At 27.6% G+C, this 15,681-nt stretch overlaps 2 protein-coding genes and 1 non-coding gene across 3 annotated transcripts; all 3 read right to left on the reverse strand.

The window, feature by feature from the left end:
* Window positions 1-1,170: 1,170 nt before the first annotated feature.
* LOC114179232 (uncharacterized) lies at window positions 1,171-3,642 on the reverse strand. Its single transcript, XM_028065498.2, has 4 exons — window positions 3,506-3,642; window positions 2,713-2,851; window positions 2,164-2,301; window positions 1,171-1,547 (listed from the first exon to the last, which is right to left on the reverse strand). Exons 2-4 carry the CDS (start codon window positions 2,839-2,841, stop codon window positions 1,359-1,361), a joined length of 456 nt encoding a protein of 151 aa, XP_027921299.1. The 5' UTR covers window positions 2,842-2,851; window positions 3,506-3,642; the 3' UTR covers window positions 1,171-1,358.
* A 3,703-nt stretch (window positions 3,643-7,345) lies between these two features.
* Window positions 7,346-9,111, reverse strand: LOC114185297 (uncharacterized). Its single transcript, XM_028072956.2, has one exon. It carries the CDS (start codon window positions 8,936-8,938, stop codon window positions 7,496-7,498), a length of 1,443 nt encoding a protein of 480 aa, XP_027928757.2. The 5' UTR covers window positions 8,939-9,111; the 3' UTR covers window positions 7,346-7,495.
* Window positions 9,112-14,159: 5,048 nt separating this feature from the next.
* On the reverse strand, window positions 14,160-14,231 carry TRNAD-GUC (transfer RNA aspartic acid (anticodon GUC)). The gene has a single exon. It is a non-coding gene; the product is annotated as a tRNA-Asp (tRNA).
* Between the last annotated feature and the right edge of the window lie 1,450 nt (window positions 14,232-15,681).

The following is a 15,681-nucleotide window of genomic DNA, read 5'->3' on the forward strand; positions in this document are numbered from 1 at the left end:
TAAAAAAGTATAATTAAATAATTAAACATATAATAACTATTAAAACAAAAATATCAGTAAAATTTATATGGAAATAATAAAATAATTTAAGTGATTAAAATGTGTATAGAAACGGTTAAAAAGTTGTTACTACTAATAGTTAGATGAATTTTTTATAAATAATAAAATAGATAAAATTGGTTATATTTATAGGAGTAGTGTGTAAACAAGTATTGGTGACAACAATTTTGATTTAGTTATAAACTGGCCAAATAAATGTGTCCGCATTTGTGCTCACTGTCCACACTTTTTTCACTAAATATAATGTATTGTAAACTTATCTTATTGTATTTAAAAAGTATTGATATTAATACTACTTTAAAAAAAAAACTGAGTGAATATTTAATAATTAATAAAAATATCATTCAGAACTGTTACTCCACATTAATACCTTATTTAATCATTAGTTATTTTAAATATATATATATATATATATATCCACACTTGTTTCACTAAATCTAATTTATTGTAATCTTATTGTAATTAAAAAGTATTGATATTGATTCTACTTTTAAAAAATAAAAACAGAGTAAATATTTAATAATTAAACATATTGATAAAAATATCATTCAGCACTGTTACCCCACATTAATACCTTGTTTAAGCATTAGTTATTTTATATATATATATATATATATATATATATATATATATATATTAAAATATTTAATTATTAAGTATTAACAACTTTCACATTGTGAGACTAATCATTGTTTTGTACAGTAAGTTTGTTATAATTTTCTAATTCTAAACACTGGTGAAATAAAAAAGATATTGCCCTTAATTTATAAAAAAATAAATCATTTGAAAGTTTATTAACATGTTTGAAGGAGAAAATGTTTCAATTCATTGTTTCACTTTCCTTTCCTCTCCTACACCTTACACTCATTTCATCTTTTCTTCCCACTCATGAGAGAACCATGTTTAAGTCTTCCACCCTAACCTAAGTGGGATGTTCTATCTTAAAACCACATGCTTGGCTTATACACACATCCTTTATTTGATGACTACAACCTGTACTCGAATGTTAACCATATATATATATATATATATATATATATATATATATATATATATATATATATATATATATAAAATAAGAGTCTATAGGAAGTGTTCAGCTAAAACTCATTTTGCAAATTACAGCATCCATCAGTTGATTGAATTTCTCAAGTATTGAGTAAAATACCCTTATGATTTGTTTGAGAGGCAAGATTTAATTGCACCCAATTTGATTCGCATATGGGATTAAATGTATGGATGAATAAAGAAGCTACAAGGAATCAACAACAAAACAATAATATCCCACTAGGAGTACCCTACATTAAGTCATTGTCCCTAATTCCAAAGGAAGATTTCAACTTGTTGGCAAGATGTGGCAGAGTCTCGATACTTTCCTGGATTGCTTTGTCAGCACAGGAAAGCAAATCATGCTTAGCCTCGGTACGCTGGAGCTTAGCTGCCTCATACTTATCTTGACACACCATCAGAGATCTATTCAACCTTTCCTGCACCATGTTCAAAACACTGTCAGACCAAAGAGGAAGGTATTATATGTCAAAATGCTTTCAGGATATAGAACATGGTGCGGATATCAGATAATGAATTCATACAAACAATTTGGAGCAACGACTAGCAGAGCAGATAACCTAATCGGGTGTGAGGATAACACACCAGAATCCATTCTACCGCGCAAAAATCACAGTAATACCATGAAAAAGTAGAAGCAAATATTTTTTGCACTACCTTTACCATGAAAGAACAATCGATTATTTGTCAAGATATTCAATAACACTGTAAGCAGCTTGAATTCATAAATAGTTAACCATAAGCCTCCATGTTGATGCAATCTACAACTTTGAAATGAGGATTAGGATAAGGATAAGGATAAGAACAGAATCCTTAATCTTCAATAAAAAAAAAATGTGTGCATGCCATTGACAGGTAGTCTTGGTTTTCCTATGCATATTGCCCAAGATCTTGAGGCTATCATTCTACATTTTCAACAATTTCATAAGACATTCCTTAACAATTTTATACATATTAAGGAAGTTTAAATAATAAATTACAGATAATAAAACACACACACACAGAGTAAGATAACAAAATCATGGGGTAGCTCACCTGAAACCTTCCCATCTCAGCATCAAATGTCTGTTGAGCATTATTAAGAGGTATGTTGCAATTTTCGACACAATTGCTTATCTCTTCCTGCCTTTTGCTTCTATCAAAGCACTCGTGGGCGCATTTAAAATAAGCTTTCTGCAACAATTCAACCAAACAATGAACTACATGGAATTGAAAGTATGCTTTATCACAGAAACCAAATACCACCATTTACCAATTGTCTGCAAAACTATATCAATCCAGTAGAACGAAAAATATAGGACTCAGGGTACAAAAAGTCAACTCCTTTGATACCAAGAAATTTAAAATCTATGGCAACTAATATTTTGCATTTATGACTTATTATACCAAAAGAATATCATGGCATAATGATTTGAGCTAAAACTAGAAATGAAGATATAATGTGAAACAAAAACCAGCTAGTTATACAATTTGTTATCAAGACATAAAACCATTTTCAAATCTTCTGATGAAATATTCAGTACTGCAATCAAATAGCAAAAACAAATACTAAATTACTTGTTACAGAAAGGGACCAGAAAGAACCTGAAGAGTAAAATTGACATAGTCTTGCACAGGGGCGAGATTAGTTTGAGCAGCCACATTTACTTCTTCAAGTTTTTGCCTCATTCTCTGGGAAGCAAGTTGCTCTTCTTGTGCTGCAAAGGGATCCATCTGATATTCACTGTCAACAATGAGGTCAGCATCCTTAGTTTGGTGATGACAAACTACAAAATTTGGTTTGATTTGCATTTTAAAAGGGATGTCTACCATAGGTAACAGAAATTCCTAAAGCTAGGCTTCGAAATACGTAATGCAGAGTCGTGTCATACACCACAGTTTTGTGCAAAGTAAAGACATACACCGATCAATTTCTCTATAAGCTCTTCTACAATAAGAAAATTAAATTAAAAACAAAAAAAAAAAAAAAAACTTCGTATTTTCTCTGAAAGTCCATTTCGTTTTTTGTCCTATTTTCTCGTAATGATATTATCCAACTGTGTATACTCCTAAGAAAAGAAAAGAAAAAACATTTAAGACCTAAAAATATAGTTACACGAATCTCAAATGTCCCCGAAATCTTTCTTCTCTGCGCATTTAATTTTTTTCCAATCACCTAGTCAGTAACAACATGCAATTATAGAGAAGAAACCCGAGAGAGAGGATGAAAAAATTAGGAGCAAAGAAGAAATCAACGAATCCAGTATCAGAGACCATGGATATAATTGAAGCTCTTGCAATCATAAGAAAATTAAAAAGAAAATGAAATTGAGAAAAAAAGAAATCGTTTTAGCGTAATGAAGAAGAGAAGGAAGAAGCAGGGAGCGATGATAGTCACCTGAAAACGTGGATGGCGTTGGTTGTTGCAAATTCTTGAAATCAAATCGTTTTGAGCAAACTCTGAATCTATCTATGGTGACTATTGAAACTGTTTTACAAGGGTTTAGTGCTATTTAGGGTTTAGGGCTCTTTTAGGGTTTATCCTCACGATTAAATACCATTAAAATATAACAAAAAATAATAGTAAAATTATTAAATAACAGTAAATTATGAAATTAATAATAAAATATAAAGTAGTATTTAATTAAAATTATTTATATTGACAAAAACAATTTGACCGTGTTATAAATATATTATCTTATATATTTTTAAAATTTATATGTCTATAATTATATATGAAAAGTAAATTTTTTATAATTTTTTATTTTTATTTTATTTTTTATAATATAATTATTTATTAATTTTTAAGATTATCAATTACTTTTATATGTTATTTATAAAACTCTGTAAATAGTTTATATTTTTTTTTCATTCATCAATAATTATTTTTCCACTTTTTTTTTATCTATTTAACTTTGTTTTTAATAAATAAAAATGTATTTTATATATTGATTTAATAATATTATAATATGATTTTTTATTAAGATAATATCATAACACAACAGCAACACCTGTATTTATATTAATATTAGTAAAATAATTATACTTATTTTATTTCTAGTTACTTTTTAATCTATTCTCCATCCTTTAAAACACGTCCATTAAAAAAATAAGTACAATGGAATGCAAACTTTTGTATTTCTTTTTTTCCGAAATACAAAATGGGATTTTTGTATAAATTTTTAAAATTTGTTAAAATTATTCTCTGTCTCACTTGTTTAAAATTTATAAAAGAAAAACTTTATTTTAGTATTAATTGCACCGAATTTTATAACATTAACAATTTTTATTTATACATTACATAAATAATTATTTTCTTATAAACATTTGTTTCTAACGTTTATCTTTTCAATAATAATTTTTTAAAACTAAAATAATCATTTTACCAATTACATATATTTTTAAAATTTAACCATTATTTTCGATTTAACTGTTTTTCAATTTAATATTTTTTAAACTTAAATAATTATCTATAATAGAACTATATATAAGAAAACATTGAATTATGTTTTAATATAAATTATAATTTATTTTCAAAAATATAGTGTGATGATTTTGATTAGGGATGTTAATGAACGGGTAGGGTACGGATACTAGTTCTCTCCTACTCGATCCACAGGATAAATATTCGCTTCATACCTGTACTCATATTAATGCGGGTATTCTTTAGACTAGTACATACACATTTTTTAATATTCATGGATATCTACATGTATCCACGAATATGGATATTTACAAAAAAAAAATTAATAAAATATTTTAACCATAAATTCAAATAAAAATACAATACAAAGCATGCATAAATTTCAAATAGAATGCAAATAACCTATTTAAATAATGTTAAAATGATAGTTTATAAATAAGTGGAGACTTTTTAAAACCAGTCGATAAAAGAAAATTCATTCAAAATCAATGTGTTAATGTTTTAACATTTGTTTTAATTTAAATTAGAGTATAGCGGGTATACGGGTACGCACTGTCCCGTTAACATGAGGGTATAAAGAATACTCGTACTTGTTTCCTGTGGGTATCCATTCACAATATTCATTTTCTACCCGTTGCAGATTTTATCTGCAGATATTCGTAAGTACGGATTTTTTTGACATCCCTAATTTTGATTTGTGTTTATGTATATATGTTAATACGTTGTGTGCTTGAATGGTTCAACAATAATTTTAAATTAATATAGAATTTTATATATAAAATTTCGATGAAAAAAAAATGTTGCATTGAATTATAAATATATTTAGTATTCTAAAATGTATTTGGACGAAACATTTTAAAAGAAAATGGTCCACTACTAATTTCTTTTCAAAATTATATTGAGATGATTTTAAATGTGTGTGGGTGCGTGTTAGTGTCTATGTGATTAAATGGTCCACTAATAGTTTTAGGGTAATATAGTTATGGATACATAATTTAGGTGAAAAAAAATGTAGTGTATATTATTGTATGTGTGTGAATGGTCCAACAAGAACAAAAAAAATAAAAATACTATGATACTTTGACAAATTTTTTATTAACAAAGTTTGTTTTTCAACACATACCAAACCTTTTTATGTCCTTTAAAAATTATCTCAAACCTTTCTTTCATTCGTTGAGATACTATCACGTGTACATTGTCACAAGTTTGTCAACAAAATTTGTTAAAAAATAAATTTATGAAAAAAATTGCTTATAATGTTGAATTATAAATATATTTAGTATTGTAAAGTGTACTTGGATGAGACATTTAAAGGTGTGATTTAAATTTTTTTAGAGAGTTTGAAATGTTTTATATAAAATAGTTATTCTGATAAATAATTTATAAATAAATTGAAATTTTATAATTTTATTAGAGTAATTTGATTATTTGAAATATAAAATTCTTTATATTTTAATCTTTATAATTTGGGTTAACCAGGATCTAGGTCAACTAGATTTTTCTGTATAGATAGACTCAACTCTACCTCATTCAGGATCAACACAACTTAGTTTAAGATGTCTTGATTGATGTCTTTACCGAACACAAATCCAACTTGACTTAGCCGAATTTAATTCAATTTATCATAGTACCATGTAGGCCCAACTCAACCTAACTTGACTTAACATGGTCTAGTCCAACTCAACTCAATGTGATTTCTTTTCGACTTGACTTTTAAGTTGACTTGGCTTAACATGAGATTGAGGTGACTCAAATTGACTTGTGCTTGGCTTAACCTAGTCATAATTGGGTAACGTCTCACCAAGCCTTAATTAGGCTAGGTCTTTCCTAACCTTGGTCGAATTGGGTATGATTTAATCTTGATCGAATTAAGATCCACTTTATTTTGTGTGGGCTCAACTCAACTTAGATTTGGACTTACTCATTTTGATACGGGCTTGGGCCAACTTGATTTAACATATACCTTAACTAACTTGCTTAACATGAGTCTCATCTAACCTAATTCAAGTACCAAATATGCTTAACTTTAGCCTAGTTAACTTGAATCAACAAATATGCTTAACTTTAGCCTAGTTAACTTGAATCAACATACACCTGACCAATTTACCTCACTTAACTAAAGTTGGACTCATACCAACTTAAATTAACCTTAGTTTAACTTTGAACTAATTTAACTTTGGCTAACTTTACATACCCAATTATATCTTACATGGATATAACTGGATTTAACATTTCATAACTTAAAAAATAATCCCATTTAATATTATTTGTTTTTTCTTAAATATAAAATAAAAAATATAGAAAAATTGTAAAAAAAAAAATAATAAGATTAATTACAACTACAATATATTATCACTATCAATATTTCTTTTAATTTCTAACAATTATTTGATAATTTAATAGTTTTTGATGGTGATTATAATAATTTTTAATTTGGTTACTAACATATGTTTTATAGATATCATAATTAAAATAATGTTGTGGTAAAATGTATTAAAAATCCCAAAATTCAACAAATGTAGAAAAGTAATAATTGAAAACAAATTATAAAAAAGGATTGTTCTTATTATTTAATTTTTATTAATGTCTTTCCAGCATTAATAAATGTTTGACTTTTATTTTTCACACGTGTTTTTAAACTAATTTACTAAACAATATTAATAGATTGATTTTTATATATCTATTTATTTGAATGAAAATAACACACGCTTATTAAAATAGTACAGTTATTTAAAAAAAATTATATTTACTCATTTATGCGTGTTCAAAAGTCTTAAAAAAGAATAAAGTAATCAACTAAAGATACTAATTAAATTACAGCTTTTTAAATAAGTTTATTTATTTGCTTAGCATAGCAATATCACAGGTCTGGCTTTAAATCACCTGATTATTTTTAAACTAAAATAAAACACGTCTAAACTTAAAGCACCAACTTACTTAAGTGTAATACACTATTAACCAGGCTTATTTGCAAGGTTTCAGAGGAGAACCGCAGAGACAATCGTTTCCGACAAAAGCACTTGCCGGAAACGTGTTTTTCGGAATCTGACCACAGAGATGGTTGTAACTCACGTTCAACTTCTGAAGCCCAACGACGCTGTTCGGAATCTTACCAAACACGGCGTTATGCGACAAATCCAGATACCTAAACCTCTCCCCAAACCTCAATTTCCCCAAATCAAACTTCAAGTTGTTCATCGCAGCCCAAAACCCAATCAAATACTGTGTGCTGTTCACCAAACTAATCGCGTTCCCCGATATCTCGTTTCCCGAGAGATCGATGAAATCGTAGAAGAAAGTCTCCGAAGGCTTGAAATCCTCGATTCTCATCTTGATGCCGCAGTTCGCGAGCTTCAGGGAGAATATTATCGGCGAAGTAAGCACCCACTTCGGAATCTTCCCCAGGTGAAAACTGTTGTTCGACAAGTCCAACGATTCGATCCCCTTCACGTTCATCACTGGAAACGGGTCCACGAGTAAATTGTTCGAGAGGTCGAGGTTGAAGATCTTGGTCAAATTCGCAAAGCTCGCCGGCACGGTTCCCGAGAACCTGTTCCACGACAAGTCCAGCGTGTCCAGCGCCCTGAATTTTCCGAGAAAATCGGGGATTTTCCCGGAAAGCGAGTTGTGCCCTAGCTCTAAGTAAGCCAAATTGGACGCCAGAGATGCAATCGAGGCTGGAATGTTCCCGGAAAATTTGTTCCGAGAGAGTCTGAGACTCCGAAGATTCGAGGAAAAAGCAGGTATGGTTCCTTCGAACTGGTTCCCTTCGAGGGAGATGTAGTTTAGGTTAACGAGTTTGTTGATGGCTTTGGGGAGCGTTCCCGAGAGCGAGTTGTTGTCGAGTTTGAGCTGAGTTAGCTGAGTCAACTCGGTGATCGAACTCGGTAGGGTTCCGGTGAAGCGGTTCCCCACTAAGCTGAGCGCGTATAGTTTGGAGAGTTTGCCAATGTTCTCGGGTATCCGACCCGAAAGGTCGTTGTTTTCCAAATAGACGAATTGGATGTTGGGAAGTTGGAAGAGGAAAGTGGGGAAAGGACCCGAAATGTTTTTGAGGTCGAAGAGGTAGAGTCCATCAAGAAGTCGGAGCTTTGAGAGGGAGGGTGAGATGGTACCCGATAAGATGGACCTGGGGTTTTCTTCGGGTTGACCCGATAGAGTCAATCTCTGGACCCGGGTGCTGTTGAAGTGACACTCTACTCCGTTCCACTTGCAGCAGTCTGTACCCGGTATCCAGTTGTTGAGGAGGCCGGACGGGTCGGATCGGATGCCGGATTTGAAACCCAACAGACCCGCTTCCTCGTCGGGGAGACACGTGGCGGCGGTGGCCTTGTGGGGTGTGAATGTGAAGAGGAAGATGAATAGGGTGGTGGTGGTGGTGGCTAAGGGAGAGTTGAAGAGATTCATTTTGGGGTATGAGGGTTTGTGAAAGTGTGGTTGTGTTGTGTCTTTAATGGGAAGGGTTGTAGTGTGAAGCCACCAAGTTTGGCTAGACAATACGGGTTCTAGATTATATGAATATGGTTTTTACGTGTACAACTAGATCACTAAACTTTGTGGTTGATTATGATAGATAAGTAGGAAGTAAATGTTCTTATTCTAATCCAAGTAATCCAAGTTTGTCTGGTGGTTATAGTTAGAAATAACAACTGTATTTTTGAAATATTGTTTGTTTTAGAATGTCTGAGTTTTATTACGGTTTTATCTTTAAAAAATGTTTTGAAAAATAGAGGGAGATAAAAGTATTTAAACTTAACTTGATCTTGACTTTGAAATGATGTAAGATTTATTAGGTCAACTTTTAAGTGATGTGAGATTTATTGGATGATCAGTAAAAAGGTAAACATTCATTTTCATTTTGAACATTATCTAAATCTCCTAAAAATACCATTCTATAAATAGTTATAGTATAGATAATGGTATAAACTTTACTTGTATTTTGATTGTGGAGAGTATTTTATAGCATTTGTTTGTGGGTGGGTGATATTTATCTGGAAGCAGCCACCATATTTGACTCACCGTTCTGAGCATGTGCAATAGTTGTTTCCATAAATTTGGCACAAAAGTATATGTACAGATATGTATTAATATCATGTTTGTGTGTCATAACAAAAACTTAAACTTGTAATAGACTCCAAAGTTTATCACCGATAGGGTGTATTTGGATTTCATTTAGAAAAATTAAGTTTGTTTGATTGAAATTGAAAATCTAATTCAACATAACAATTTTATGGTTTTGTTTGGAAAATAATCCACATTTAAAGCTCAATAAAATAGAACAAAAAACTATTTCAAATATCATTTGTGATTTTAATGTAAAGTAAATTTGGAGTTAACTCCACTCTGAGTTTGTCTGGATAATATACTTAGAGTAGATTATTGTATTAGAGATTTGTGTATATTTTAGAATTGAAGATTTTGTTATTGAAAAATATCTTAGATAGTTAAGAAAAAGAAAATGAATTTATAAATTTCACTTAACTTATGATGTTGATGTGAGTTTATGTCTTATTTATGTTGAATTTTCTAACTGAAAGGACATGTATTTAAAGGATAGGTTATCGGAAATCTAAATATAAATTTAAGTTTGAGTAAAAAATATAAGAAACTTATGTTTTAAGATTTTGAAATTTTGGATTGAGATATGTGAGTGAATGCTGGTCTAACGAGTAAATCTTATTCATCAATATGTTATTACTTAATTTGTTTATTGATGTTTGAATAACTTCTATTGCATCACTCAGATAAATGTATGCAAATTACATTTTTTGTTTTTAGTGATTTATGTAATATATACGTATATATATATATATATATATATATATATATATATATATATATATATATATATATATATATATATATATATATATATATATATATATATATATATATATATATATATATGTATGTAAAAGTAATCTTAATTTTGGATAAATATTTTAGTCAAAAAAAAAATTCTCTGATATTTTAGTCAAAGTTTATTGAATCCTAAGCTGTGTTTTTAGATAGATAGATACAGCTATAAACACTTTTTTGAAGCAAATGAGAAGTGCGTGGAGGTTTCGCTTTCTACGGATCTCAATTTATTTTTCAGTCACATGTTTCTTAGTGTGTTTCACTTTTCCTTTACCTCTTTGATTATCATACATACTAATATATTAATTATTTTATTCATATATTACTTGAATATTTAATAGGGTTAAATGTATTTTTGTTCTCTCAAGATTCAGTGAATTTTGAAATTAGTCTCTTCTTAAAATTTTATATCAATTTAGTTTTTCATCTTTAGAAATGCGTAAATTTAGTCATTCTTACCAAATTTTGTTAAGTTTAAACATATTTTATGATAATATTTGAGTTAACATTGAAGCAAAAATGTAATGGTATAAATAATTCAAATACTATCATGAAATGTGCTTAAAACGTCATATAAACTTAACAAAATTTGGTTAAAATAACTAAATTCACATATTTTTAAAGATAAATAACTAAATTGGTCAAAAATTTTGAAAATAGACTAACTTCAAATTTTACTTAAATTTAAGGGAGAAAAACATATTTAATCCTATTTAACATTAATAATCATATATATGAAGTCTTGTTGTTGTTTACTTGATTTTCTCTATTTTTTTTAATGTTTCTCGAACTAAATACTTTTAATTTTGATTATATTTCTCTTCCATTAAAAACAAAATCAATACTTTATTTCTTATAAATTTCACTCACTTTGTTAGTTAAGTCATTTTCTATCTTGTTTTATGTCTTTCACATCCTTTTCTATCTATTAATGGTAGAGCTAATAAGCACTGACCAAGTTTGTTGTGTAGATATAAAGGGTATTGGTAGCTTGAGTATAGAACTTGTGTTAGAAACTTTAATGTGACTACTTTCTTATCAATTTAATCAACAAAACTTTTAACATAAAATCCAAATAATTGAGTGATAGGTTATCCTTAAATGCATATATATAAAATAGAAAAAGTATAATTTCTAATAAAAAATATTTAAAATAATATTTCTTAAATTTATCTTGCAATATTATTTGCTAAAGTGTTAATACATGGTCATCATCACATGTATAAGGCACAAATTTATAAGGCTAACTTAGTTCACTTAAAGTTCAATTTTATAAGGGAATGATGTTGTTTTTTAGGGCCCGTGAAGTTGGATTTTGAAGACGAAACAAAAAGTTTTTTAAGTAGCTATTTGTACCTCTAGCAACTTGTTATTCTTACCCCCTATTCATCTCTTTTTTATTTATCTTAAAACTATATCTTTAACTCAATGACTCAAATACCAATCATATTTATTTTATACATCACCTTTATGGATGACGTATACGACATTAAACAAACCTTTAAACGATCTAAAGTTTTAACATATAGTAAACTTAAGGCTTAATTGCATATTTTATTATTCAATTTTTTTTATAACATTATTAATGACAAATGTTAATCAATAATTATGATAAGGTTATTTTTTTTATTCATTTATCTAAATTTTTAGTTAGAACTGAAATTTTATATAAAAAGAAAAATATTTTCACAAGAAAAACATAAGAAAAGGCTATGAAAAATGAAAAATAATGAGGAAAACGTTGAAAATTTTATCATTTGTAATTAGGAATGAAACATTAGGTTCTTCTGAATTGATTTTATTCAATATGCGTGTTTTGAAATCCATTTAAGTTAAATTTGATTAAACTTATTATTTAAAATATCCGAGATAGCCCGCGTATGATTTAATTAACTTTCCATAATTTAATATTATAATTGAATTAAAAAAAATTGATTACTAATGAATTAATTTGGGTCTAGTCGATTTGGTATATCTAAAATGTTTTATTTTTCCTTAAAAGTATCGTATTTATATTTTATTTAAACATATTAGTGAACTATTATATTTGGCACAAACTTTATGTTGGTATGTCTTATAAAAATAAAAATAAAATCTAATATTCAAATTCAACACACTCACACACACATATTCTTAAAAAATAAATCAAAAGAAAAAAAATTACGTGGTTAAAATGGTTACGTACTTCCAATTCGCATTAATTATGATACATAAATCTTTATTAATGTACGTGTTATATAAGAACTCAATTATTATAACGTTTGAGATGTTGCTTTTGAGCCACACACGTGTTTATATATATATATATATATATATATATATATATATATATATATATATATATATATATATATATAATATTTTTATATAACTAGTTTTTATTATATTTCTGTAATAATATAAAAAAGTAAAAAAATTTAAATTGTTAATAAAATAATAATAATAGTCATATCAATAATAATAATATAAAATATTTATTATAATAATAATATAAATATTTCTTATAATAATAATCAATTAAATTATCACATGTCTCACTAATTTTTATCTCAAATCTCTTCATTTTTTACCATGCTTTCCTTAATCCAAACAACCACACTTTCACCTCTTTTTCCTTAAATCTATCTTGAAATCTAAACACACTTTAATTATAATAGTTATGAGAAGTGATAAGTGTTACTTTCATTTTTGTTTAATTAGTAATTTAGCTTTTATATTTAAGTTTTTGATTCATTTTTGGTTCTTATATTGTTTTTAACTTAATACAATTTTTATTGTTTTTTAAAGACCCAATGCGACCAATTTCATTAAATTGGTGATAACAATGTTTATAAGTGGTATGTGTCAAAATCTAAATTTGTCACTTGTCAAAAGTTGGGTTATTATCTATTATAAAACTCCTATGATTTTGACATATCACATGACATACCTAGATTTTGACACATAATACTTTACAACAATGTTAACATCAATTTAATAAAATGAGTTACATCCATTATTCCTTTATAGAACTAAACTCAATTGAATGTTTTTAAAATATAGAAAATCAATTAATTAAAAAAATAGAGAACCAAAATAAATCAAAAGTGCAAATATAAGGACAAAATTCATAATTTAACATTTTTTTTTCGAGAATAAAAAAATAAGTCATTAAACCACTAGTTGTTAATCTTTTTATAATTTTTAATTAATTAATTAATTCGTATAGATTATGTATTATAATATTTAATATTTATATTTACACAATTGAAAAATACGACTTTAACTGAAATTCTAGACATGTCGACAATTTAAAGGTTATTATTGATATACTCGATGTTAAAAATAGAGGTTTTATAGAACAATTATGATCATCATCATCATAAGTTTTACTTACATCATTAATTTTGTACTCAATCATTATCGTACAATATATGTATGGAACAAATCTCAGATTCATTCATGAGAAGCATAGATATTTCAAGCAAAAGATTGATGCAAAAGGAGATGAAAGTGGATTCATCACTGGCTTGTGGTGGTTGAAAAAATCACACTAGTTTCTTAGCATTCATTGCACTCCAAGTTTCAACAATACTTTCTATTTCAATCACAGCCTGAAAAACCTTGCTCAGCTCTCCTTGGCAAAACATCAAACACATAGACTTCAACATTTTTTAGGTCAAAAAATTAAAAATCTATTTCAATCACAGCCTGAAACCTTGCTCAGCTCTTATTGGCAAAACATCAAACACATAGACTTCAACATTTTTCAGGTCAAAAAATTAAAAAACGCCGTTGCCGGGGATCGAACCCGGGTCACCCGCGTGACAGGCGGGAATACTCACCACTATACTACAACGACTTCGTTGATTTCGAACCGTGAATGTCTTGATTTCATAGTTTAGCTTCATTAAGTTTTCAAACATATTTTTGGAGAAATATATATAGTATTGTAAGTGAGTACTAAATTTTCTAATTTTAGGTCAAAATTATTTAAAATTTTAGTTATTCGTGAAAATTATTTTATATTTAAAAGTGATCTTGTTAATCTTTACATATAATTTTAATATATTTATTCTGCATGCAATTTTTATGTTCTAATTAAAAGAGACTTATAAAGTGGATATGTATATAATAAATCAATTACAGGAATCAAACAAGAAATTATTCGTTATTTTCACAAGTTAAATTAAATGAAGAGAATATGTATAAATTACATAAATATATAGCATAATTTTAGTTTCTAGTTTATTAGTTGGAAGGTATATGATGAATGAAGAATATTAGATATTGGGAAGTTTCTTCCACAAGAGGGAATGACTTTTGTGTTCTAAACCAAACAATTATTCTCTCAACACCACCAACAAGGTCAAACATTACTTATTAGGGTTTTATTTTGACTATGTCTAGAAAAAGACTCTATTGAAAGATTGCAAGAACCAAAAATAAAATATTTATTAATGAAATTAAAATTATGACATAACAATTGTGAATATGGACACAAGTGCCATTATTGCTATGTACCACACTCACTTTCATCCTTCAATCACGGTTGACAAAAATACCTAATTAATTCTAATTGACCAAAAAAAAATAAATTATAATGAAAATGGTTTTTAAATTCAGTCATATAAGATCTGTAAAATGGATAATCATATTTTTCATGGTTGAATTTGGATAGAAAGAGAGACTTTCACAATATTATTCTTTACTTTGTAAATTTTACCACTAGAATTTTCTATATTATATGAGATTTTTTTTAATTTGTTAAAAAAATTTGTAAGAAAGTATTTTTTTTAAGAATTTTAATTAGTAGGTAATTTCTATATGAATAATTATTTTCTATAAAATTATAAAATTCATAAGTATTTTTTACGATTTTTTTTCCAAAGGTGTTTTATACAAAATATTTTGCAAAAAAAATTGGTAAGAATTTCTTATAAAAAAAAATTCATATCAAAATGTATAAGTATTTCCTATGAAATTTTTTTAAAATACATAATATATGAGTTTTTTAGTAGTGTCTCCTTTGAATTTAAAAAAAAAAAAATCTAGACTATATAAAAATATTAATAATCTAGACTATGTAAAAAGCCTAATGTATTTGCACACTTGTCTTCTCTTCAAATTCTTGTGTTTCCTAAAATAATGAACTTGAAAAAATGAACTTGAAGGAATAGTGCTAAATTTATTCCAAAACTTGTGTAAGCTATTTTTTCTCAAATACTTTGGTGTGCCAACTAAAAGGTTTAATGGAAAAATTACCTTCTACGAAGAATACCATATAAAATTGTTCTATCGCCGTTGCTGGA

Source organism: Vigna unguiculata, chromosome 1 (assembly GCF_037176805.1).
Source record: "Vigna unguiculata cultivar grain cowpea cultivar isolate G323 ecotype 2 chromosome 1, ASM3717680v1, whole genome shotgun sequence".
Taxonomy (NCBI): Eukaryota; Viridiplantae; Streptophyta; class Magnoliopsida; order Fabales; family Fabaceae; genus Vigna; species Vigna unguiculata.

What these genes read in the sequence shown, in the direction of transcription:
- LOC114179232 (XM_028065498.2), bottom strand. Translation starts at nt 2,841, where the DNA reads ATGGATCCCTTTGCAGCACAAGAAGAGCAACTTGCTTCCCAGAGAATG. An exon ending in ATGTCAATTTTACTCTTCAG is followed by an intron (nt 2,302 to 2,712) that starts GTTCTTTCTGGT and finishes GAATTGTTGCAG; the next exon opens with AAAGCTTATTTTAAATGCGC. An exon ending in CTGAGATGGGAAGGTTTCAG is followed by an intron (nt 1,548 to 2,163) that starts GTGAGCTACCCC and finishes AACATGGTGCAG; the next exon opens with GAAAGGTTGAATAGATCTCT.
- LOC114185297 (XM_028072956.2), bottom strand. Translation starts at nt 8,938, where the DNA reads ATGAATCTCTTCAACTCTCCCTTAGCCACCACCACCACCACCCTATTC.